This window comes from Natator depressus, chromosome 17 (assembly GCF_965152275.1).
Source record: "Natator depressus isolate rNatDep1 chromosome 17, rNatDep2.hap1, whole genome shotgun sequence".
NCBI classification, from domain to species: Eukaryota; Metazoa; Chordata; order Testudines; family Cheloniidae; genus Natator; species Natator depressus.
In genome coordinates, this window is record NC_134250.1 from 3,026,710 (window position 1) to 3,052,027 (window position 25,318).

General features: G+C 65.5%; 1 protein-coding gene across 4 annotated transcripts in view; it reads left to right on the plus strand.

The window, feature by feature from the left end:
- ABR (ABR activator of RhoGEF and GTPase) overlaps positions 1–25,318 on the plus strand; it is a 102,329-nt gene that overhangs the window by 39,940 nt on the left and 37,071 nt on the right. For 2 of the 4 annotated variants that reach the window (XM_074974271.1, XM_074974272.1), the window contains exons 2-6: positions 9,848–10,032; positions 18,586–18,690; positions 20,133–20,318; positions 22,410–22,517; positions 24,079–24,139. In XM_074974271.1, coding sequence (XP_074830372.1) covers positions 9,848–10,032; positions 18,586–18,690; positions 20,133–20,318; positions 22,410–22,517; positions 24,079–24,139 — 645 coding nt within the window. Of the gene's footprint in view, positions 1–9,847; positions 10,033–15,142; positions 15,518–18,585; positions 18,691–20,132; positions 20,319–22,409; positions 22,518–24,078; positions 24,140–24,320; positions 24,463–25,318 lie in introns of those variants that run through there. The other 2 variants (XM_074974273.1, XM_074974274.1) reach the window with 2 other exon arrangements.

Sequence of the window (25,318 nt, forward strand, 5' to 3'; positions counted from 1 at the left end):
CCTGGGGGCCAATGGCAGGGCAGGTGTGGGCACAGCAATGGAGGTGAAAGTTAATAATTTTCACTCTCGATCCAGTGACCTGAATGTACTTCATAACGTGGTGTCTGTCTGGAGGCAGGCACAGAGCGGTTAAGGCCACCAGGGTCAGAAGTGGTTCCGGACCGTGTGTGCCCCGACCAGCTGAGCACCCCTCGTGCCTTGCTGAGGCCCCCCAGCGAGCCCTGGCAGACCCAGCACTAGATCAGACCCAGTGTCCATGGGGGCTGCCCTACGGAAGCTGTGCCTGCAGCCCCCGACTGGAGGCTGGCTTTGGTTCCCTGGCTCTGGATGTGGGCCCTGCTCTGAGCCCTTGTCTGCACTGGCTAACCTGCCGCAGGTGTGCAGATGGCAGAGGTACTCGGTCCCATGCGGAAATACCCCCGCCCCGAAGTAAGCAGGAGGTGTCTGGCGTTCATAATGTACATGGATGTGCAAGTTGCCCCTGAGTGTCCAAGCCTCCGTGCAGCGAGTTGAAGAGGCTCTGCCTGGATCTGTGGCCTGGCATGAACTGGAGAGCAGGGCCACACTGCCCTCTCCTGGTCTGTGTGCAGGCGGGTGGCGGATGTGCCCATCCAGGAGGGAGGAGGGCTGCTGGGCACAGAGGGAGTTGGAGCACTGGCCTCTCTGCCAGCGTCACATCTGGCTTGGGGCTCAGGAGTGAGCTAAGCTGGGTGGATTAGACCCTCAGGCTGAGCTTGGCGTGACTGGCGATCCCGGCTGAGGGAAGGGGAAGCCAGGCCTGGCCAGGGAGAGACGCTGTGATGGGTGCCCTGCACCCAGCTGGCTGCTTTGCCTTGGCTAGCCCCCATATCAGGAGTGTGAAGATCCCTTAGCCCTGTCCAGGGCAGCGTGTGGCTTGCTGCACGTCACTGGGGATCTGCTTTGGGTGTTTGTCCTAGGGGCTTCAGGAGCCAGTGCCAAGGCTGTGGTTGGTGAGGCACGTTTCAGAGCCTGCTGGCATGGCTCCAGGCTCCGGCACTGTCAGACCCGCTCAGGCGGCATCTCTCTGTGGTTCGTGCCAGCACTGAGTGCATTCCAGCGTGGCAGGAGCCGGGGTGCCCCGGCACCAGGGGGCACGGGAGGGAATGTGCCAGAGCTGGTAACTGTATGACAGGCCCTATAGAAGGAAGCCAGGACCGGGGACTCCTGCAGCAGCGTTGGGGTGGTGTGTTCTCCCCCTCAGGCCTGGGCTGGGTTCTGCAGCCTCCCTCGGGCACAGCAGAACCGCGGCAGCCCTGCCCAGACACGAGGTCTGGGCCACCTCGTGCCCCATTAGCAGTTAGTTTCCATCTGGGCCCGGGGCGCAGAACGCAGCAATAGGCCCGATGGTCTCTGTATCTCTCCGGTGGGGCAAGGGGGTGAGCGTGCCGGGCTGCCTGCCTAGCCGAGCAGCTGGACGCTAGTTCCTTCCTCCCAACCTGCGGGTGGTTCTGCTGGAGACTCTGCTGCGGGTCTGGCCCAGGCGGTGACGGGCGCTTTGGGGACTTGCTGCTTCATCTGGCTGAGGCGGTGGTTAGGTGACAGGATTTAAGCTCCGTTGGGTGGGTCTCTCCATTGGGGAGGTCGCCTGGCCCAGGCCTTGGGTGATGCCAGGGAGCCAAAGTGGCTCCCTTTAGTCCAGCACAAAAGGCCTGGCCCCACCATAGCTGAGCCCTGGGGGGCTGTCCCTGGGCCTGTAGGCTCCCAGGCAGGTTCTGGGTTCTGCTCGCCCAGACGCCCCTTTGCTTGGGAGTGGGCACTGGGTCCACCGGCCTGGCTGAGCCTCTGCAGAGATTTCGCAGGACACAGATCCAGGAAACGGCTTCAGATCGGTGGGTCCTAGCCAGAATAAAGGGCTACATGAGAGTTCTGGTGCATCCCCCTTGCCCCAGATTCCTCAGTGGGGCCTTTCTCCTCCCTCTCCGCCTTTGCACTAGAGAACATCACCCCCTGGCTCTCAGGGCCCATCTGCCCAGCCCTCCAACTCCCAAGCAGGAGAGGCAGGGAGAGCTCCCCGGGGCAGCCTGGAGTGCGGAGGAAAGCCCCCGACTGGCTGCTCTGCCCAGCAAGCCTGAGCAGCAGAGGGCCCTTGTGTTGCAGACTGGGGACCAGGCAGGAACAGGCTGCAAAGGGAGGGGCGCCACCCCTGCTGAGGCGCTAGACCTGAGCAATGCCTCGCCCATCCCTGGGGCAGCCAGCTGGCGAGATCTCCCAGCACGGCATGAGGGCCAGCGAAGAGGAGCCATTGTCAGTGCTGCTGGGGGCTCTGGAATGACCCGGGCTTTGTGAGGCTGCCAGGATCCCGTTTCCCCAGCCCCGTCCTCCTGCGGGATCCTTTGGCCCAGGTGTGCTGGGGAGCACTGTCCCACGCTGGCAGGCTTGCTTTGGGCGCCCCGGCTGTACTGCCCATGCCAGGGCTTTGCCAGTGCCTGCCCCTGGCGCCTGTGAGTGGGGAGGAGAGCTGGCATGGATGGAGGGAGCAGTGGTGAAGGCAGAAGGAAGGAGAATGTTAATGAGCTGCTTCCATTGCAGGCAGGATCAGTTTAACAGGCGCCACTGGGACCCCAGCAGTTAATCCACAGGGGGAGAGAAGGGAAGAAATACACCTCAGTGGCAATTCTGCAGCCAGTCCCCATCCCAGATGGGTCACTTCCCACCGCGGGGGAAAGCAGAGGTGTCTTTATTCAGGGCTCTGCCGGGGCTGGCAAAGGAGGCCCTGCGGGAGGGCAGTCGCTGCCCCCTCATCCCGGGTGTGGATTTGTCTGGAGCTAGAGCTGGGCCCACGTGGCAGAGCCTAGATCTTAAGGTCCCCTGCTGGTCCTGGGAGGGAGCCGCCACCTGTGGGTCTGGACTGGCACAGCCGGGTCCCTGTGCCAAGGCATTTCAGGCCAGCCTCACTCCTGCCTCATTCGGCTCCCTCCCGCCTTGGGCCGCCTTCGGCTGAGGCAGCAGGGCCAGTCCGCAGCGCGCCGGGGAGAGGGAGCATGTCTCACAGGCTGGCGACGCTGGGGACCAGGGGGGCCAAGGGCTCCTCGACCCGTCCCGTCTGTGTCTCCCCAGGGGCGTGGTCACTCCACCAGCCAGCTCCCCAGCCTGGTCTCCCCTCACCCTGGCCAGGCTGCACGCATGCTCTCCTTGGAGCCAGTCCCCACTGCACGTGGAGGGAGGGAAATGACCCCGAGGACTGTTCCTGGCCCTTGCCGTGCTGGCCCTGTTAGCCACCGTGCTGGCCCTGTTAGCCGCCCGCTCTCCCCAGGCTCCCCCAGGCAGGCGAATGCGCGGCCACAGCCATGGAGATGCTTAGTGAAGTGGAAGGATGGGCAGAGCGTTGGTGCAGCAGGCTCCGGGAGCCGCAGCCAGCTGTCAGCCAGGCTGTAGCCGAGGGCTCTGGGGGCTGGCGAGGAAGAGCGTTGGGGCCCTGCATGGAGGGGTGCCCGGGCTGGGCCAGCAGCGAGCCAGGAATCCCCGGACTGCGCCTAACCTGTCTCTAGTGGAGGAGGAGGAGGGCAGCGGTTGCAGGTGTGTGTTCCCCAGAGACGGCGTGCGCTCCCCCTGCCCGAACGCAGGCAGCGCTCAGGAAAGGCCCAGGACACAAATAATGAGGAAGGGGGGCTGCAGTTTGGGTTTGAGGGGCATCAGCAGAGGGGGATGGGGAGAGCCTGAAGCTGGGGTGACGGGGGCTGCGGGTCGGTGCTGGCAGACCTGGGGGGGGAGCCTGGGCCGGGGTGCCGGGGCTGCGGGTCGGCGCCGGCACAGCTGGGTGGGAGCCCGGGCCGGGGTGACGGGGGCTGCGGGTCGGCGCCGGCACAGCTGGGTGGGAGCCCGGGCCGGGGTGACGGGGGCTGCGGGTCAGCGCCGGCACAACTGGGTGGGAGCCCGGGCCGGGGTGATGGGGGCTGCGGGTCGGCGCCGGCACAGCTGGGTGGGGAGCCCGGGCCGGGGTGCCAGGGGCTGCGGTCGGTGCTGAGGCGCTGGCAGAGGTGAGGGGAAGTGGCAGTGAGATCACCCAGCTTCTCCCTTTGCTGTTCCTGTGACTTCCCGTCCTCGGACACGTGCAGCGGAGGGGCTCCCAAGCCCTCCCGTCCCTTTCCCGTTGCTGGAGGTGGCCCGGCGCCAGGCTGTGGGGAGGGCGATGTGACCACGGTGCGGCTGGCTTTCAAGCCGCTCTCCCCATGCTGTGGCAGTGCTGGACTCAGGCTGTGCTACGGGGGCCACACAAACCCAGGGCGGCTGGCCTCTCTCTGGGCTGCAGGCAGGGGTACAGGGGCCCTGGGGCGCAGCAAATAAGGGCCCGGGGTGGGAAGTGCAGGCCCAGGAATTAGAGCCGGGGATTTGCAATGTGTGTGTTTGGGGCACTCTCGGAGATGGCACAAGTTCTTCCCGCTGGGCCCCGGCTCTCCAGGGCCTCTCGCCTGGCCTGGGGACGCATGTGACCCTGCTGCCCCTTGCCCCACACGCCCCACCCCGGCCGCCCCTCCCTGGCAGTAGCACTTGACATGTGCCTGGCAATGTGGCATTGTGTCTTAGCTGTTGGGTTTAATTTGCATTCCTGGTGCAGTAAGGAGGGCAGCTGGCAGGGCCGTAGGGGAGCCAGGAACATGCCTTCCTCTGTGCAGACCTCACTGCACGGGGCTTGTCCTTGGGGAAGTGCTCTGGGAGAGCCCAGATACTGCGCCCTGGTGCACGGGGGCTTCTCTGCCTTGTCGGTGGGGCTGGTGAAATATTAACTGCTGTGGCTGGCATGTGGCTGGTGCCCTGGGGGCACGGCCTATGAGTGGCTGCTAATCATGGGGTCGGTTTCTTTCCTGCCCAGTGGCTCCAGGGGGCTTTTAGAGGGAAGAAGCTGCTGCAGAGCCCCATGCCGGAGGGCGTGGGAAGAGCTGGGAGAGGTGGGGTGGCATTGCCTCTTGCCCTGGGCTCGGGCTGCAGCCCGATAGCCGGGGCGCTGGCACCCTTGCCGGCGGCTCGGCCCCCAGCTCAGCGGTCCCTGCTATGGGGCAGGCTGGGGTTGTGACACTGCGCCCCCCAGGCCGGCTGGGAGGGAGCGCCTCTCCTGGAGGTCGCTGAGCCCAGCCCCTGCTCCCGCTCCGGTGTCCGCGGGCCGAGTCGCCCTGGGGGGCGCCTGGCCCCGCTGTTGTGCTGGCTGAAAGCTGGGGCCGCACTGAGCTGGGCTGTGGGGTGGGGTGATGCTGACTCCGTTGCCCCTTTGCCCCCCCCCCGCCCTGCCCGGCCCGTGGGATGGAGCAGGGGAGAGCGCAAGGCCCCTTCCCCCATCCCTGCGGCCGTGGGAGGCTGAGCTGGCAGCCGGCAGGATTGTGCAGGAGCCTGTTGCCATGGCGATGGCACGGGCCTCACGCCGCGGGCCCTGCAGCCGCTGCGGAGGCGGGAGCTGGGGACACGGGCGCGCGCCAGCCTGGCCCGGTTGGAGCAGGGCTGGCGCTAGGGGCTGGCACCCCCGGCTCTAGGAGAAGCTGCCAGCAGCAGCTGGTGGAGGTGGGCATGAGCTAGGGGCCGTGAGATCTGCCGGCTGAGCTGTGCCCAGCTGCCCTGGGCCTGGCTGGCAGAGATGTCTTGGCTCGTCTGGCTCTGCCGGACTCCACATGGGCCTGAGGGGAGCAGGGGGAGCCAGAGAGGGGCAGGAAAGGACTCAGGGTGGGGTGCAAAGGTCCTGGGTTGAGAGACACCTGCAGAGCTGGCTGGGGGGGACCCCAGGGCTGGGCTACCAGGGGCTGCAGGTCAGGAGTGAGGGGCACCAGCAGAGCTGTGGGGGCAGGGCTGGGCTAGCAGGGGCTGCGGGTCGGGATTGAGGGGCACTGGCAGAGCTGGGCTGGGAGCCCAGGGCTGGGCTAGCAGGGATTGTGGGTTTTGATTGGGGGGCACTGGCAGAGCTGTGCGGGGAGCCCAGGGCTGGGATAGCAGGGGCTGGGGTTGGGTTTGGGGGTCACCAGCAGAGCTGTGGGAGGGGGGCCCAGGCTTAGAAAGGAGAAGGTAGAGCTGTGCCTTCACCCCCATGCTCTGGGCTGTTGCTCTAAAATTCACCCAAACTCCTTAAACAAGGAAGCAGAAGTGAATCAAACAATTCCCCCCCCCCCGCAATGTGAGAGGAGTCCCCCGCTTGTCCCCACAAGTGGGGATGTGCTAATGTAACGTGCTAGAGCATTGTGTATATAACCAGCACTCCCTGCCCAGCGCCAGCAGCAGGGAGGGGCCCCAAATGGATTGGGACGTTCCCCGGGGCTCCGTGCTGTGCGCGTGCGATCCGTGTGCGCGTGCGAGCCATGTGCGTGCAGAGGTGGGGAGGGAGGTGCGTAGTGCAGCGTAAAGTACCCCTCTCCTCCCCATGTGCCACGCAGCCAGTGGGATCTCCCAGCCTCTCGCGCCATGTCCGGCAGTCTGGGAGGCAGCGCGTGTGTGGGTGCGATGGAGGGAACCCCGTGCTAATGAGGGTGACTCAGGAGCGTGCGCTCGGCTGGTTGTCCCCGCTGCTCCCTTGACAGCCTGCCGCAGCGCTGCCAGCAGCCGGGTCCAGCGCCTGGCCTGCTGCTCCCAGGAGCAGGGAGGGCTCCCTGCTGGAGCATGCTAATGAGGTGGGAACCTGGGCTGCCATGCTGTGCCTGCACGCGCACGCGTGTGTGTGTGTGAGTGTGCACGGACACACGCACCTTTCCAGGGCCACAGGAGCCAGACCCAGCAGGACGAGCCCAGCGGGGACCCTTCTGCGTCTGAGCGATGGGGGCTGGGCTGCCCGGCAGTGACCATGCTGGGTTGCTTGCTGAGCTGCGATGGGGTCAGTTACAGGTTCGCTCTGTGCCGTGCTGTGTCCCACACAGACCTGTCCTGCTGGGCTCTGCCCAGGCCCGTTCTGAATGGCTCCAGCACTGGCCTCCCATCCCCTGGCATGGGGACATGATTCCCCAGGCTAACGGGGAATGTCCCTTGTTCCTGGCCCTCTTCCCTCCCTGGCTCATGCTCACAGGGTCTGACTCTGGAGAGCTTTAAAATCCTCTTGGATTTAAAGATTTATCAGCTTGAAATATTAAATTGCAATGAAATATTAACTGCAGCTGAGCATCATGCTGTGAGGCTTGAGTGAGCCAGCTTCGTACGAGGGCTCTGGGCCAGGCACACGCAGTGCAGGGGGCTGTGTGTGTGTGTGCGGGGGGTTCTCTGCCTCTGCCCGGCTTTGCACGGGGGTGCTGGGCCAGGCATACTCAGTGCAGTGGGCTGGGGGGGGGGCTCTAGCCCCCACCTGCCTTTGCGTGGGGGCTCTGGGCTGGGCGCACTCAGTGCAGGGGCTTGAGGGGGCACCCAGCCTCAGGCTTCAGGGTGCTGGGATCATTGTGGGGTCAGGAAGGGTGCCCTCAGGGACCATCGGGGTGGAGCAGAGGTCAGTGCAGGGCGCACACAGGAGCAAGGCCTTCAGAGGAGGCATTTGCTGTGACAGCGGGTGCTGGCTGGGGTGGGAGCATGCCTCCAACTGGGGTGGCAGGGACTCACCATCGCTCATAGTGCCCGCCTGCCCCCTCCACCAGCCAGTGGGTTGGGAGCTGCCCTGAGGGGCCAGGCCCAGCCTGGCCTCCCAGCACAGAAAGCTCCCACTACAGCTGCCCCTGCTCCAAGAGGCTGGCACTCACCCCGGGAAGGGCCCTGTCGGCCTCACGCAGACCTGCCTGAGAGCAGCTCCCAGGGGCCAGGCCTGGGCTGGAGAGTCCCTGCCCCAAGCTCCTGGGGATCTGAGCCCTGGGCCCCCCAGCATTCACCTGCTGGCCAACCCCAACAGTCCAGCTTCCCCTTCCCTCCTGCCCTCTGGATCCCCCCACTCGGCGCCAGCCCCCAGCCCTCTGGATCCCACCCCCCCTCGGTGCAGCCCCCTGCCCTCTGGATCCCCCCCCACCCCCTGCACCAGCCCTTGCCCTTTGGATCGCCCCCCTCGGCGCAGCCCCCTGCCCTCTGGATCCCACCCCCTCTCGGCACCAGACCCCTGCCCTGTACCCATCTCGGGGCTGCTGCATTCGGCTCTTCCCTCTGCCGAGGCAGTTGCTATTTCCGTGGTAACCGGCCAGGCCCCCCCCAACTCCCCCCAGCTCTGCAGCCTTGGAGGATGAAGCCAAGTCCGGCTCCAACCCCTGGGCCTCCCTGCCCTCACCTGCAGCAGGGGCAGCTCATTGCTCCCAGCCTGGCCCCATCCCTCCGGCTGTAGCCTGTCAGTGATGGAGGGAGGGGGCGGCTGGGACGGGCAGGCCTGAGGTGGGGGGACTCAGCGCTGCCTGAGAGAGTCTGGGGACAGAGAGCGAGGGGGTGGGGAGAACTGCCCCTGTGCTGCCTTCAGGGCTGGTAGCCCTGCGCCCTTCCCTGCCATTAACATCCTGCTGGAGCTGGGCTGCTTTGCTCGCCCAGCGCCCCATGGCGAGCTGCTGTGCTGGGGGGCGAGTGTCGCTGAGGGCCACGGCTCCCGGGCCTAGCAAGCTCTGCTGTTGGCGGGCTGGGAAGATGCCGTGCCCCCGCTCCCCCCACCTTGAGCGCCGCGGGGACAATGAACTAGAGGGGAAACTGAGGCATGGAGAGGCGGAGTCGTGACTTATGCAAACCACCCAGCGGGTCGGCGGCAGAGCCCAGGAGTCCTGGCACCCAGGCCCACCCTCATTGCTGCTACTGAGGGTATAGGAATGAGGGGACAGATTCGCTTGGCACCTCTGCATGGGAGGGCAGGCTGCAGCGGAGTCCTCCCCTCGCATGGATCACTGGCTCCCTAGCCCCCTGCTGCTGCCCCTTCCACTCCCTGCTCAGCCCTGCCCCTGCCCCTGCCCCTGCCCCTGCAGCAGGATGTCTGGCAGAGCCGGGTCCCTGCACCTCCAGGGCAGTACTCAGCTGTTAATTGTGTGTCAAGGGTGCCCGTGGGCTTGGCTGGGCAGAGCATGGCCAGGAGGGGACCGAGGGGGCCCCCGTGGCTCGCTGTGCCGGGGAGGGGGCCACTGCGCCTCAGGGCTTAAAGAGCTGGCTGGGGGCTAGCCCTGGGGAGGGGGAATGTGTGGGGAGGTGGTGCTCTCAGTGTATGTGTGTTCGTGACTCGTGGGGTGGCCGACTCTCCGCGGTGGAGGGGGCTGTGTGGCTGGCTGTCAGATACATGCAGACGTGCCAGGGAGCTGTTGACCCTTGGGCCAGGGGCGCTGAGGGGCCCCTCCAGCCCTGGCTGACCCCTTCCCCACCCCGGGGCACAGTCTCTGCCACGTGCCTGACCGGAGCAGCCCTAAAATCAAGCCATGCAACGCCCGGGCCCTGCAGCCCTGCGCAGCCGGTGCCAGTGCTGCCAGCTGCAGTGCAATGGGGGCACCCCGAGGCCAAGCGCCCACGCCCCTGCCCTGGGCCCCGGCGGAGCTGGGAGAAGGCCCCTGCCCAGCTGCAGGGAGGGATGGGGGGCTGGTGGAAAAGGGTTTTTCCTATTAACCATCAGTCTCTGTCTCAGCGCCCACCTTGTCCTGGTGCCACACACCCATTGGCTGCTGGAGTCAAAACAAGGGGGCGGAGCTAGGGAAGTGACCTCACCTATTGGGAGCCCCACCCCCAGCCCTATAAAAAGCAAGATGGTGCAGCAGGCAGGGAGAGTGCTGAGCTCCCAGCTCTCCCCAGTGGGGAGGAGCGCCCTGGGGGCAGACAGGTGTCTGATGGCTTAGCCCCTGGGTGCCATGCCTCTGGCCAGCCCCGTCTCCCACCTGGGGTCTGCTGCTGGGTGGTGCCATGGCGGCGAGGGGCAGGCAGCCCCCGGTGCGCTATGCCTCCCTGGGTGCCCTGGTGGCAGACACTCACCGGCCTCTCCTTGTCCTCCTGGCAGACTTCAACTACGGGGCGGAGGACTATGATGCGGAGGGGAATGAAGAGCCCAAGGTGCCACCGGAGGGCTCGGAGACCATGCCCTACATCGATGAGTCGCCCACCATGTCGCCGCAGCTCAGCGCCCGCGGCCAGGAGAGCGGGGATGGCGTCTCACCCACGCCCACCGACAGCCTGGGCACTGGGGTAGGTGGCCACGCGATGGTGCTGCTGGAACCTGGGGGTCTCTGCCCAGCACGGGCGTGACACTGGTTCTGTGCCCTGTGGGATCGGGTGTTGCTGGAGCTGGGATGGTCCGGTCCCCTGGCTTCCCCTTCCCTCCGATTCCCCTCTTGACAACCTAGCTCAGCCCACTGTCCTTGTCCCTCTCTTCTGGCTTGAGAGGAGGGGCACTGAGCAGCCTGGCTGCTCCTTTCCTAGCATTTCCCCCCCGGTTTGGGTGTGAGCAGCATGGGCTGCGGCCTGGTGGTTCAGGGCAGGGCGAGTGTCCAGCTTCAGTCGGCTAGTGCCACGGCCGGTTCCTTCCTTGGTGTTTTGCTGTGGTGAAGGGCAAGGAGGGCTTGTCAAGAGGGCCATCCCCAGAGGGAGGAGCTGCTGCAGAGCTCCTAGGGCTGTCAACAGCCTGGCAGCCCTCCCCCTTGCTGACTGTGCACTGCAGCGTCCAGCCCAGGGGCCTGGCTGCTCTGCATGGGCCCCGCCCCTAAGAGGTGAGGGGTGTGGGGGTCTCTGGCCCATCATCCTCTCTTCCACCCTGTGCCTGGTACAGGGCACCCAGCTTCTGCTCTCCACCCCAGAACCAGCTGCATTTCAGTGCTATTTAGTGGCGCTCTGGGATTCTCTGCAGAGCTATGGAACAGCTCCTGGGGCCATCAGGGGGTTGGGTGGAGTGGGAACCCCTCTCTGCCCCCCATCTTGCCTCAGTGGATAGGGACTCAGAGGTCCAGTTGCTGGGGGGGGCCAGTTAAGCCTACTGGCTGGGCATGCTGGGGGTGCAGGGTAGTGGCCCCGTGCCCCCCTTTCCTGACCCCTGAAGTGCGGTGTCAGGGCCTGGCGTGGGAGCCAGTGGGGCAGGGGTGGGGGGCTTCTGCTGCTGTGGCTGGAGCTGCTCAGGCAGGACCCCGGTGCCTCTTCCCGGCTCTGTGCTGCAGCTCGCTGACTGGGCACGGCCGTCCCCTCTGATGGGCTGCGCACGCCATCTAGTGACGGAGGGAGAGAATGGGCCGGTTGAAGGCTTCCGGTAACTTTCAAGCAAGCATCTTGGGGGGGGGGGAACCCTTTTAAAGAGAGCCCTGGTCAGAGTATTATGATTCCTCTCTCTGGGAATGGGAACCCCCGAGAAATGGGAAGGGTTGGCTGGGGGGGGCTCTTGCCATGCTCTGGGCAGCGCCAGTGTCTGGAAGGCTCAGGGGCATGACGTGTATCTCCCCAAGCATTTCTGGGGGCTCCTGGCAAACAAGCCATGCAGCCTGCTTTCCCAGCTCCCTTGGCTCTGGTACGCACCAACCCAGCACCTTCTCGGCGGGCGGGTTGGAGGGCAAATGGCTGACGCTTTAGTGCATGGAGGGGGTGAGAGAGAGCCTTCCTGACCTTGCAGCAGTGGGGCCCCTTGTGCCCTGGAGCATGGGGCTTGTTCCTCAGGCCATGCTAGGCTGAGGGTAACAGTTTCTTGTGGCTGTGCTGTGAGGTGCATGTGGCCAGAGAGGCCTGTGTACCAACTCTGGGACTCCTTGTTCAGGGCAAGGCAGTGCCAGGAAAGGGTGGGTTCTGCCTCATTGAAAGGGTTACGGTCTAATCCCAGAAGGAACAGGAGTGAATGCGAACACGTGGCTTCCTCCCACCCCCCGGCCTGGTGGGGCTGAGATGCCAAGCTGGGTGGAGGACCTAGAAAGATGGGGGAGCCCCTGGGCAGGCAACAGGCCCCAAACTGCCCAGCTGCAGAAGAAGGGAAAGGCAGATGGCAGCATGTGCCAAGGGGCAGCAGGAATGAGCTGGATTGAATCCAACCGAGCCCCTGCCTGCCTGGGGTCTCGATGCCAGCTGTGGATCTCCGAGCTCGGCCTTCCCCACCAGGTGGCATCAGCGAGCAGGGACCTGTGGCTGGTTAATGATGTCTCCGAAGTGTGGGTGCATCCGCTTCCCCAGTATGGGGGGAATGTGGTGTCGCTCTGGGCCTGGATCGTCTCTTCCCCCTCCTCTGGGGCTGCCCCTTGACAGGACCCCCGGCATTGCCCTGCGTTACTGCCCGCAGATGGGCATAGTGCCTTCGTCCTCTTCCTTCCCCATGCGGCTCATGGACTAAAGCCAGTGCCCTGTGAGAAGGTCCTGGAAGGGGACCGCCCCGGGGGCTGTGGCTAGCAAGCCGGGGTGGGCAGGCCCGGGTAGCACGGCCATAGCCAGCGCATGCAGGAAGCAGGCAGCTGGACACGTGTGGGAAGGGGCGTCTCTTTGATCTGCTGGCGCTGCCCAATAGCATCAGGAGCTGGCTGTTTGGGGGTGGGGGCAGCTGCTTGGGCGGTGCAGAGCCTGGGTGTGGCTGGGTACAGGAGCTGGCTTGGGCTGTGCCGGGTCTGACTGGGGGCAGCTATCTAGCTGCTGGGCCTGGGTGTCTCAGGACAAAGCCTCAGGCTGTTCCCTCTCCCAAGGGTGCCCTGCCCCCACACTGGATGGCCCACCCTGGGAGCTTGTGCCTGGTTACAGCCAAGGGAAGGGTCCCTGGCCCAGCCCCTGGGCAGAGCTGCTGCCTGCCTGGCACGGCTGCTGCACAAGGGGCGCATGCTCCAGCCCTGATCCTGTGGCTGACCCCAAGGGGTTGGGGGTAAGGGCAAGGGCATGCTGCATGGCAGTGCCCTGGCATCTTCCTGTGTCCCAGCATATGGTGCCATGGATGCCCACAGAGCCCTAGCCTGTAGGGTGCACACGCACTGGAGAGATGCTCCCACGGGTGCCCTGCTCTCCTGGCAGCTATGCTGCTGGCCCCTCCTACCCCGGGGCATCCAGCAGGGTCTGCCCCTCTCCAGCTGCTGCAAGGGAGAGCCCAGCTAGGGCTGGAGTCTCTGCCACGCACTCCCTCCTCAGCCGTCCCGGAGCTAATAGGATTTGGAGATGCTGGGGCTCCAGCACTGGCTCTGCCTTCAATCCCATTATCTGTGGCCGGGCAGTTCCAGGCTAAGCCGAGTGCCCTTTGGACGCAGCGGCTGGTGGCTTTAACCCTTCGCAGCTGCCTCCCCAGCGTCAGAATCGGGGCCTGCATGCTGGCTGGGATCTGCCAATGAGAGGCAGCTGACTCGCGCTCGGCTTCTCCTCTTTCCACGTGGGCTCGGCTCAAGTGAGCGCTGGCAGCTGCAGAAGGGGGACCCGAGGGCCCCTGTCCATGGGGCTCAGCCGAGAGCCCTTGGGCTGGTGGCGCTCTGGATGCGGGGGTGCAATTCGGGGCTGAAAGGGGTTTCCAGTGGGGCTGGGTGACTTGCAGCCGGCGCTGGTGGAGGGGGCTGTGAACAGGCCCCTGGGCCCTGTCCTGAGTGCGTGGCTGTTTCCTGCGCTGGAGCGGCATGGGGAGCAGGCAGGCATTGCTGCTGGGCCATAGCCTCCCGCCCTGGGGCCGCTGCCTCCTCTCACCAGCATGTGACGCGTGGGCTGGGCTGCTGCACCGGGAAAGGTGGGGGGCTGTGGTTCTGGGTGAGGAATCCCCCACATCAGACCATCCCCCCCCCCCCCCCACTGACTCCCCTCACTCCTGGCACTCTCTAACTCTGTGCACAGGGGTCTGTCCTGGGGCACTCTGCTCCTGGCTCTTACCCACGTCAAGGGCATGGGCTGGCACGGGCTCTGGAAACCCCCAATGCCTCCTGGTTGGTCCCCACCCCAGCACTGGGGTCCCGGCAGCTGCAGGAAGCGGTGGAGGAAGACAATAAGGCTGGCGCATGCAAAGCAGGTCAACCTCAGCTTCCCCTTTCCCTGGAGTTGGGGGCAGGTGGAGGCAGCTATTCCAACAGCGAAGCTCCCTCCCCGCGTCCTTAGCTTGCAGGGCCCTGGGAGCCTCCAGCCACTGCTCCACTCCTTGACAAGCCCCATCCTGCTCCCCTCATCTGTTCCTGGCAGCCAGCTGAGGCCCGGTGCACCCAGGCCATGCGGGAGGCTGCCCCCGTCCAGTCTTGTCAATCCGGAGTCCCTGGCACTGGTGTTACATTCACTGCCCCCAGCCAGAGTGATCCTCGCGCTGCCAGTTTCAGCCCTGGGCGGGGGCTGGATGGCACTTTGGGCGTTCAGGAAGGCACAAGAGGTGGACTTGGTATCCAGGAGGCAGCTGTGTCTCTTCCTTCTTCCTGTTGGGCAGGGGCAGAGGGCTCAGGCCTCAGCGGCTGAACTCCTTGCTCCCCATCCCAGGATCTGCCACAACATCCAGCAGGGGCGCAGGGCTGCGTCAGCTTGGCTGGTGGCTGAGCTGTTCCGCACTGATCACATCATTAGGGTCCAGAGTCAACATCCTGCTGGAAGGAATGGAGGGGTACCAGGGCTGGGTTTGCAAGGCTCCTTCCCTGGCTGTGAGGGCTGGCCAGGCAAGTTCTGGGCCAAAGCTCTGCTGTAAATTTACCCGACTACCCAGTCCCATCCTGCCCAGCACTTGCCTCCAGGCTGCATACGAGGCCTGATCCCCTGTAGGGGGAGGTCTCCAGGTGACCCTGTCTCAGCCTCTCCCAGCCCCGTCCCATCCTGTACGATCCCCGCTGCCAGGCACTGGAATTCCCTCCCGGACTCCCTTGTGCCGGGAGGCAGCCGCTGCTCTTGCGGCTCAGTGCAGAGTCAGGTGACCAGCTGGGAGCACTGCAGAGGTGCCATGCAGTGGGACCAGGGAGCTCTGCCAAGACTGTGCCCAGGAGTGGGGGTGGAGGAGAGAGCCCCTGGGCGGGGACGGTGCTGTGGGCTCCGGGGCAGGGGCCCTCTCCAGGCAGTGGCCAATGCTGGGGTGTGACTGTCCATCGCCCCTTAGCCTGTGCTGTGTGTGGCTCGAGGCTGGCCCGAGGAATTGTGTGAGCAGAGCGCTGGAGCCTGACTTCCCCGCCTGGACGCTGCTCACTTGTCCCTTTGTGGCTGTGGCAGCTCACCGGGGAGAAGCTGGTTCCCCAAACGCTCCTGCGCGCGGCGCTGGCCACACGCCAGGGACGCCCCCCCCCCCCCCCCCCGAGCAAGACGTTCATTTCCTGTGCTTTGCTAGGCGGGGCTGGCTGGAGGAGTGCAGACGGCAGGGGCCGGGAAGGGGTTAAGCAAGCCGGAGCAGCCTGTGCCGGGCTGGCCCCTCGCCCTGTGCTGACAGCCCTGGCGTTTCCGCAGCCTTGTGCAGGCTCAGGGCTGCCTGGAACGTGGTTTCCTCTCCGCTCTGGGAAGCCTGGGGCCAAGCTGCCCTGGCTGGCGCAGGCAGGACTCCCGTAATGGCTCCTTTGAGCAGCAGGCTGCGGCCAGCTCACAGGGCTGAATCGGGCCCGGCTGGCCTGCTGGCGTAGGCCTGTCTGGAGCTGTGGGCTGTGCCCTCTGGCCTCCTGCCACTCTGCGGGCCATGGAGGAGGAAGAGGAGGCCATAGGGTATCTGGACAAAATTCTGGAGGATGAAGAAGATTCGGAGCCAGGCACCCCCACCAGCCCGGGCCCGGGGTGTACCTTCCTGGCCTCCAAGAAGGTGGGCACACATCTGCCTGGGGAGGAGAGGGGGGCTGGGCTGGGGGGTGTTTGGGGTCAGTGTCAGCTTGTGTCACTGCGCCTGTGGGCAGAGCTGGGGGCTCCTGGCACCTCTGTGGTGGGTGCTGGGCTCTGTGGCATTGAGCCCTAACCCGGGGGGGCTGCCCCAGTCACTGGGACGTAGTTTGGAGGGACAGGCAGCAAAGTGCCCTCCTCTAACAGGGCCATGGCGTCTGCCCCTCTGTCTCCTGCTGTCCCTGCCGGGGGGAGAGCACCTCCCGGTGCAAGAGCTTTCAGGGCACAAGCTGGGCAGAGCAGTGAAGTGTACCTGGGGCCGAGGCTGGGGGGCAGGGCAGGGGCAGGGCAGGGAGCCTGGCCCGCTGACACCAGTGCTTGTCCTGGCCTCCCTCAGAGGGTGGTGATTAGGGCTCGATGACTGGGGGAGGGGGACAGATTCCATCGCTGGCTACAGGGCTGCCCTGAAGTACTAGCCCAGCCAAGCCTGGTGCCAGTGGCCCCACAGCCCCTCCCCTTGGCAGGGCCCGTTGGACGGGGCAAAGGGGCTGCTGGCTCTGCAGGGCCCTGGGGCTGCAGCCTTGGCCTCTGTGCATGGGGGCTGGGGGGTCTCTGCGTACCCGGGTGGCAGTGTCTCCACTCAGCCACACAGGCCTCTTGCTGCCTGGTCCAGAGAGGCACTGGGCCAGCTCCTGCTCCGAGCCCCTGGCTCTGCCATGGATGTGCTGTGTGGCCTGGGCATGTCCCCAGGTGCTGGCTGCTGCCCTCAGTAAAGCAGAGCCAGAACTGCTGGTCCCAGGGCTGGGGGCTCACAGGGGACAGCCGGGGCCTCTGGGACTTGCAGGCCCTGGACCTACCTATGCAGCAGGGGCAGCCACCGCTCGCCGTTCCACTCCTCCTGTGCCCTCGACAGGATGGCAGGGCCCAGTGCTATGGCCTGTGGGAGGTAGTGCCCTGGCCAGGCTTCCCAAACGGGCTTCGTGGGGCAGGGCCTGTGCTGGAGCCAGAGCCGAGGCTGGCGCTCGCCTGCTCTGCCCTGGCATGGGCAGCAGGGCTGGGGCTGCCCCAGAGAAGCAGGACCAGCCTGTGACTAGTCAGTGGCTAAAAACCCACAAGAAATGGTTCTGGCCTCACCCAGCTCCTGCCTTAAAGGCCCAGGGCCCGTCTGGGACGGGGCGGGGCTGAGGGCACTGGGCACAGGTGGGGGCAATGGGGCTTGCCCTGCTGGGAGACAGGCCTAGAAGAGGGGCCTGGCAGTGATCCAGGCTCATCACTGGGGACTGATTTTTCCCCCCACCCACCCACCAGGTGCTGGGTCCCCCCTGGCCAGAGGGAGCAGAGGGTGCTGTGTGGTGGGGGAGGAGTATCTGGCTATCAGCAAATGGAGCTTCCCCTTACGAGCAGGGCAGTGAGGCTCACAGCCCCCACCTCACAGAACAGGGGAACTGCCCTCCCCCATGGCCGGGGAGACAGCTTCAGGACTGGGGGGGGGGGGGGTGTGGTAGCTCTGGGCTAGCGCCAGGCAGGTTAGCACTTCCTGCCCATGGCTTCCAGTGGTGCTAGCCGCGTCCCATGGGTGTCACACAGCAGAGCAGAGGTTGGGCCCCGGTCCTTGCTGGGCTGGGTGTGCAGCCGTCCCTCCAGGCTCAGGGTGTTGAGGTGGGCCAGCTCCATGGGCCCCTCTGCCTGCAGGGCACTGACTGATGCGAGGGGGTCTGTGGCCTCGTGGGGGAGGCTGCATGGCCAGGGGCTCCCAGGCACCTCCTGGGAAGGGTCTGCTTTGGTGCTGAATGCTGGATCCAGCCGGGAGGGGGGTGTCGCTGAGTCCTCACCAGCTGAGCCCCGGAAATCACCAGTGTTGCAAACCCTCCAGAGCAGCGCCTGCAGCAGCCCTGCCTCATGCTGGGGCTGAGCTATGGGCTGCAGCCCCCTCTGCAGAGGGGTAAAGAGCCAGGGGCCCTGAGGATCTCCAAGCATGGGGCGTGCGGGGTAGGGAGCTGTTGACTGCAGGGCGGGGCTGAGATGCAGCCACTTCTGCTTTGCATGTGGCCACACATGCGCCGCCAACCCAGGCCAGACTGGTCTGACTGCCCACCCCGCGTTTGGCCCGGACACCTGGGTTAGCACCCGTGAGCCGGGGGAGGCTCTTCAGACTCTTCCTGCACAGGGTCTTGGCTTTGGAAAGTGGCACTGGGAGCAGCACCGACCCCGGCTTCATGCTGAACTGCGCCCAGCCCCTGAGAAATCCCTCACCCAGCCTGGCTCTGGGTGGCCAGGGGCCCTTGGCTCTGGGGCTGAGGGGGCTGGTGCTGCCGCCATGGCTGCTTGCCCCCTTGGAGCCCATGGGGGGGTGTGCTGCCCAGGCTCAGAGCCCTGCAGGGAGCCGGAGCCTGGTTGAGGAGGCCGTAGAGCGGGGCAGAGGGCGCTGGCTTGGGTGGAGCGTGAGGTTCCTGGGCTGCTGTTGTCCCCAGGGCCTGGGGGCACATGGGGCTGCTGAAGCCAGGAGGCTGGCCACCAGAAGCTGCCCTGGGGTAGCCCAGCTCCTGTGCTGAGGCACTCCCACCCCTCGGACAGTGGGCTGTGCGCAGGGCGAGTGTCGGAGGGGAGACGGGTAGGACTGCGACCTGGCCCGAGGACGGGAGCCCTGCTGGAGCGCCGGCCTGGGTGCCAGCGGGGGGAGCCGGGGAAAGGGTGGTGCTGGTACATGGCCAAGGGAGGCGGGGATCGGTGAGCTGCTGGCAGCTGGCCCAGTCCCTGCAATGAGCATAATGTACCTGGCGGCTGTGGGCCTCACCCTGTGGGGAGGGCCAATATCTGAGACCGCAGGAGCCCCAGCAACGGAGCTGGGATCCTGCCAACTAAGGAGGAGGGAGGGCAGCAAAGCCAGCTCTGCCCTGGGCTTCCCACTGACACTGCTCCCCTGGCACCAGGCTCTGCCATGCATCTCCCTGGCCACGCCAGCCTCCCTCCCTCCGGAGAGCACCTCCCCTGGGAGTGGATCCTGGGGGTTCCCCTTGCAGCACCTAGACCCTGACATCTCTTGTTGTCATGCAGGGCGAGCGGGATGCCGGGAAGGGGCTGGAGATGCGGAAGTTGGTGCTCTCGGGCTTCCTGGCCAGCGAGGAGATCTACATCAACCAGCTGGAGGCGCTGCTGCTGGTGAGTACGGCCCAGCGGGCGCTGGTCCCCTCTGCCAGGGCTAGCCCCCGGCACTGAGCCCTGTGCTTCCGGGCACGAGGCTGTGCCCTCCCGGGGTCTCTCCCCTGCCACATCAGGTTCTGCAGGCGGGAATCTGGGCAGTGGGGCTCCAGCGCCCCCTATGGGAAGCGGGCGTTAGGCTGGCTGGAGACCTGCCCCAGCTCCCTTCAGAACAGGGAGCATCCCTGCTGGGGGGTGCGTCTCTAATGTTAGCCCCACTCGCAATGGGAGCCAGCCCGGGCAGCCTCTCCGCCCCTCGTGGGAAGCAGGGTGGGCGGCTGAGGGTGCCACTGCCTCGGGGGTGGGGAACCTGAGTAGCAGCAGTTCGGGTGGAGAAGGAAGAGTCCCTCTGAGGCTGGGGTGGGTGCAGGTCTCTGTCCCCTCCTGGCTGCTGGGGTCAGAGCTGCTAATGCAAACGCGTCCTGCCCACCCCCTGCTCAGGGACTGGGATGCCTGGCCAGGCATGTAACTCCTGCATCTGTGGGATGGGGGCTGACCCATAGGTGCCCATTCCCCACCGCCACCTGCAGAGCGAGGGCTGACATATGCTGGGGCCAGACGTCTCTCCACATCGCACCCTGTGCCAGGCCTGGCTGTCCTTTTCCTGGGCCCTCCTGCACCTCCTGGTGGCGCTACCCTGGCACCCAGTCCTTCCCCTGTGAGCCTGCCGCCCTTGGGTTGCGCAATAGGCAGGGCTGTCAGGGTCCCGCCTTCCCCTTCCCAGCACAATGGGGAAGTCTGTGCGGACACGCAAACCGAAACTGCAGTCTGCAGCCCCCACACGGCATGGCGTGGGCAGCGTCCCCACACCGTGGGGCCTGGAGCCCCCTTCTCCTGCTCCCAGCTGGGTCCACGGCGGCCTTGGCTAGAAGGGGCCTCTGCAGATCTGTGAGAGGAGGGATGGCTGGATCCTGACCCAGCACCCCCCTGCTAGCCCAGCCCTGGGCTCCCCCACCGACTCTGCCTGTGCCCCTCACTCCCGACCTGCAGCCCTGCTGGCTGTTCCAGCTTGAGGAGTTTCCTGCTCTGAGATCACCCACTGAATGGCTCTTCCCCCATCCCAGGGCAACATGGGGCTCGACCCTGGCAAACTCTCCTCACCTAGCTTGACCCAAACTTGCAGGCAAGTGCCAGAACTGAACATTGACCCCTTGTTTCCCATGGGCCTAGGACCCACAGGGGACGGCCTCCCGGGATGCAACACACCGGCTGGAGCAGGCTGCACTACATGGTGGGACCTGTAGTTCCCAGGGGCTGCCCCCCTGGCCTGGCCTGAGAAGGGTGGCTCTCAGCTGTCCCATGTCATGCCAGTCAGGGGGCCCTCAAGCTCCTGTCTGGCTCTGCTCCGGCCCGTCTCTGTGGCAGGTTCCTGCTCTAATGCTGGCTTCCCCTGCTCGCCACAGCCTATGAAGCCCCTGAAGGCCACGGCCACCACCTCCCAGCCTGTCCTCACCATCCAGCAGATCGAGACCATCTTCTACAAGATCCAGGACATCTACGAAATCCACAAGGAGTTTTACGACAGCCTCTGCCCCAAGGTGCAGCAGTGGGAGAGCAAGGTCACCCTGGGGCACCTCTTCCAGAAGCTGGTAAGCTCTGCTCCCCTGCAGGTGGCTGGGCATGGCTGGGATCTGGGGCGTTGGCCCTGGGGTGGGGGCGGGGGCAGGGCTTGTCTTCTGGCTCCTCGCCTGCTCGCTGCCAGGAGAAGGGAGGGATTGAGCTGAGTCCAAGGTGTTCTTCCCAGGTGCAAGCCTAGGCTGCAGGGGGAGTGGCAGAGCTCTGTGTGGGGCAGTTCTGGGCTGGAATGGCCGGGGGTGGCCCCTGGGGAGACCAGGGCTGGGGCTGCAGGCCCCACCCAATCTGCAGGCTCCCCTCCTGCTCCCTGGTGCCGGGGAGCCGAGTGGGGCTGTGGGCTCTGGCTGGGCTGTCCCAGGGCAGTTTGGAAGAACAGGGACCAGGCTTTGAGAGTCTCTGGAGCAGCGGCAGGTGGCTGCAAACCCCTCTGGGTGGGGGTCTGGGCCCCACGGAGCCGGGTGGCTGTTGCGACAGTTCACACCAAGTTGGGCCATGCGCAGGCTGCAGTCGCTGCTCCGATCCCATGCAGGCTCACATTCCGGGTGTGCTCAGCGAGCAGCCCCTCTGAGTGAGGCTGATGGAGCCTGTGGGGCTGAGGGCTTGGGACAGCTTCCCTCTGGTCTGTCTCCTTCCAGCGCCCCAGTGACAGGCAAAGCCCCCTGAGCTTGGAGATGAGCAGGGCTGGGTTATGGCAATCCAGGCTCCCTGTGGCTCCACCCCCGGCTTGGCACTACACAGAGCCCATGCCCAGAGAACAACAGGTCCCCTTGGCTCCCCGGGGGGCAGAGTGGGCGATTCTCTCCTGTCACACGGAGCCTTGGGCAGGAGCTCGTGGGGGGGCCCCAGGACAGTGGAGTCTGGAGTTAACAGCATTGCTATGTCGGTTACACTGGCAGCGGGGGAGTACTTCCCTCTTCAGAGCTGGTGGTGCAAGCTCTCAGCAGACTCGGGCAGATATCGCTGTGTCAGTTACATGGGGCTCACGGGTCCCACCTTACTTCCTGGCTGCAAAGGGCCAGGAACTGATTTCTCTGTGCTTGCTGAGAGGCCTGGCTCCAGGAGCTGGGGCCTGGGAAGCTGGGCCTTAATCTGCTCTGAGTGGCTGCTGCTAGCTAGGTGAGAGGGCTGCCAGGCCCTGGCACAGGGGGAGGGCTGTGCAGACGCTCTTGGGAAGCAGATTGCTCCAGGTTCCCTGTTTGCTTTGTAGGCTCACGCAGCAGCAAGCACCTGCTCTCAGGCAAGCTTGGCGGGCTGGTGCACCGGGGGTTGGTTTGTTGGGGAAGCTTCCTTCTACCTGCACCCTCTGGTCCCTGTCCTGTGGGGAGCCCCCTGTACCCGCTGCTGTGGGGTGGGGCTGGGAGAACGTCCCTGTGCCAGGGAGGCTGGAGGCCATGCATGGCGGCCAGTGGTATGTCTGTGGGCATGACGTTCCCCATGCTGCTGTCCCCCAAGTCCATCTGCTGTGCTCCAGACCAGGCATGAGGCCTGCCCCACTGTCCTCCCCAGGCTTCCAGCTCTGCCCCGGCTGGTTCCTGGCCCCCAGCAATCAGCTCTTGCCCAGCACAGCCTGGGCACCTTCTCCCAGGTCCCTGTGCCCACCGCAGGGGCTGGTGGGCGTGAGCGTCTCCTGCAGGCTCCTCTGGGGTCAGTGACCTCCCCAAAGCAGCCAGGCTGGGGAGAGGAGGCTGCACCGAGCTCGGCTGCCTAGGGACGGGTAGCTGGCACACATGGAGCCTGCTGCTGTGGCCCACCCTAGCCATCAGGCCGCACCTGGGCTCCAGTTAGAGCCCCTGACTCCGGGGCGGGCGGCACCTCGGGGGGGGCCCGGGCAGAGTCACTGGGGCAGGCGCTTCCCCAGAAGGGAGCACCCCCAGCCGTGTGCCCCTTCTCCCCGCCCAGGAGGAACTCGCCTGCTCCCCCGCCCCAGCTGGGGCAGGCATGTGAGAGGGGCTGGCTCCGGGGGAGCATCCTGCCCCCCCTGCTGGCTGCTCAGGTTGCTATGGAAACTGCTGAAGACAAAGTTCAAAGGAGAGGGCCCCCATCCCAGGCGCGTCCTGCCAGGTCTTGTGGGTAATCCCCCTCTCCCCTCCTCCGCTCGCCCCCAGGCCAGCCAGCTCGGTGTGTATAAAGCCTTCGTGGATAACTACAAGGTCGCGCTGGAGACGGCGGAGAAATGCAGCCAGAGCAACAACCAGTTCCAGAAGATCTCCGAGGTGAGCAGGGCGGGCCTCTCTGGCAGCTGCCCCGGGGGGGGAGGGGGGTTTGCTGGAAGCCTCTGGCCCAGAGCCCAGCCGCACTTGCTAGGTGGTGGCATGGCCCAGGGCTCGCGAGGCACCGAATGGATCCCAGGGCAGGACCCAGCCTGCTCTCCCCTCTTCGCTGGCTGGCGTGGGGGGCGACCCGGGCCCGAGAGTGCAGCTCCAGCTGCTGATCCCGCTGCACTGGTGCCCGGGCTCCGTGGTCTGGTGTGAGCACAGCAAGGTGGCGAGCGTGGAGCATGTGCCCTGCAGGTAGGGTGACCAGATCCAAAATCTGGGGCTTTGTCAGTCTTATATAGACACCTATTACCCTTCAATCTCTGTCCTGATTTTTTTCACACTTGCTGTCTGGTCACCCTACCTGCAGGCTCTGTCCAGAGAGCTCAGTGGGGGTCAGGTTGGAGCCCCTCCTCTGCCCTTTGGCTGGGATGTGGGGGGTTGGGGAGCTCTCTGGCCCATGCGTGCTGAGAACTGACTGACTATAGCAACAGCCTGCAGGCACTCAGGCAGGGGTCCCTGGAGAGCAGCGTCCCTGGGCCAATGCCAGCCTGTGTCCCAGGTGGGCTCCATGGCCCCCACGGTGACGTCTGGGTGCTCTCGGGGCATAGCGACAGGCCTGGGCTGGGCTGAGCAGGGCTGGCTCCAATGTCTGTTCCCAGTGCACCTGCACTCCGGCTGGGAGTGGAGCGGTGGGAGCCCACAGGCAACGGCCTTTCCCATTGCCAGGCTTCACTGAGACGTGTCTCTCAAACCCATTTGGTTCTTGCAGACCTGGCCCCCTGCACCCCAAGCCTGGCTCAGTCATGTGAGCTCCCTGCCTGTTCCCCTGTGGCACTTGCTGGCGGACGTGGTGCTTTCTTGGTGCCATGCACGAATGGCAGACCCGGCGCTGTCCCAGCTGCCGAGACCCAGCTCCCTGTGCTCCCAGAGGCTGGGCAGGGTGCAGGGATGTTCCCTACTGTGTCCAGGCTGTGGGACTCGGGTCTTCCTGGCTAGGAGGTGTGATTACCAGTGTGGAACTGGACTTGAACCCCAAACTCCTCCTGCACAGGGAAGGCCACGGGGACCGGGCTGCTGCAGTGCATTCTGGAGCAGCCTTTCATCATGTCCTCTGGCACTTGCTGTCTTACCCTGGGGTGCATCGTGCAGCAGGACCCCCATGTAGGGTGGGGAGCAGCCCTGCTCCTGCTTTTCCCCCTCTGCAGAGAACGAGCCCCTCTGCCTGGGCCTTTCCTGGAGCTGCAGCAGCTCTGGGGGCCTGGATGACCTGGGCCAGGGCTGGCTACCACCTGGGGGATCTGGCTCTGTTGTAGCATCCAGCAGCGTGGGGCTGGAGCAGGAGCAGCCCTCGGGGCACTTCTGGCCTGTGTGTGCCTGAGTCTGAGGTGGTTGGCAGGGGGCTCTGTTGTGTTCTGGAGCAGAGCCAGCTGGACCGGGCACTTACTCAGAACCCTGGCCCCGTGAGTCCCCAGGCTGCCGCTCCAAGCCTCCTAATGAGCCTCTCTCCTGTGGGCAGGAGCTGAAAGTGAAGGGCCCCAAGGACTCCAAGGAGAGCCACACCTCAGTCACCATGGAAGGTATGGCGTGCATGCGCGGGTGGGGAGGGGGCTCTCCGCCTTTGTCTGCGGCCCCGAGCGCATGCATTATTGATCAGCTCCCGCGTGTGAGTGGAAAGCCCTTTGTGTGCCCGTGCGTGGCGCTGGTGCTCCCCTCGTTAGGATGCTAGCAACGTCTGGCAGCCCCCCGCCCCCTCCCCCCGCTCCGCCGAGGTGCTGATGCCGTGTTGCAGCCGGGCTGAGCTGCCAAGGGGAGGCAGGGAGCCGGCCACAATGGCCGTGCGGAGACGGGGCTGCCATGGAGATCCTCCTCATCGTCCGGCTCTGCTGTAACTGCACCTATGGTGAGTCAGGGCGTGGGGCAGGGCCGCTGGGGGTGCCGTGACTCCTAGGGGGAATTTGGCCCGGCTTCCGCAGGGCCAAATTGGACAGATGGGCAGCCCGGCTGGGGCTGTTCCCAGTGCATGCCGCCCCTGGGAGTGGTGCTGCTGGGCCTGGGGGTCTGAGCTGGGGGGTTTCTCCCCCTGGCGCTGTGCTCTGCAGCCTGAAGTTGGTAGTTTCTTTGTTCCGGGCAGTGAAGGGCCACGTTGATTGTGCTCTGCCAGGGCATGTGCAGCCTTGTTCCTGGGAGCGGCAGCAGCCAGGGGAGGATGGGCTTCTGGGGGTGTCGGGGAGAAGCCAGATGCCCTCTGTCAAGCATGTGAAATCATCACTGGGCCCGAGGGGCTGGCGAGGTGGAGGGAAGGAGTTGGGGAGGGTCCCATGGCACCCTCGCACAGCAGGGTGGGTCTGTGCCAGGCTGGGCAGGTCTCATTGTCTTGGCTTGGGCTGTCCCAGCTGGCATGTGAGTCTGTGCTCGTGAAACACTCCATGAACGTCTGACCTTCACCTGGGGCTAGTGCCGAGCGGGGCTGGCAGTGGGTGCTCGGACTCTAGGGGGGCGTGGTACCTGTCCCTGCTCCTGGTTGGGATCTGGCTCCTGCTGGGCCTGGCGCTCTTTTCTTTGGGTGGTGGACACCGTACACACCCCTCCTAGATCACCGCCAATGGAGGGGCTGGAGCAGCAAGTGACAACAGATGGGTCCATTCTTGCTGCTGACTGCGGGAGGCTGGAAGGGGAGTGGCTGGGCCAGTGGGGGCTTTAATGTGCCAGCACTGGGCTCGGCATGTAGAGAGTCCAAGGGAGATGAGCCACTTGTT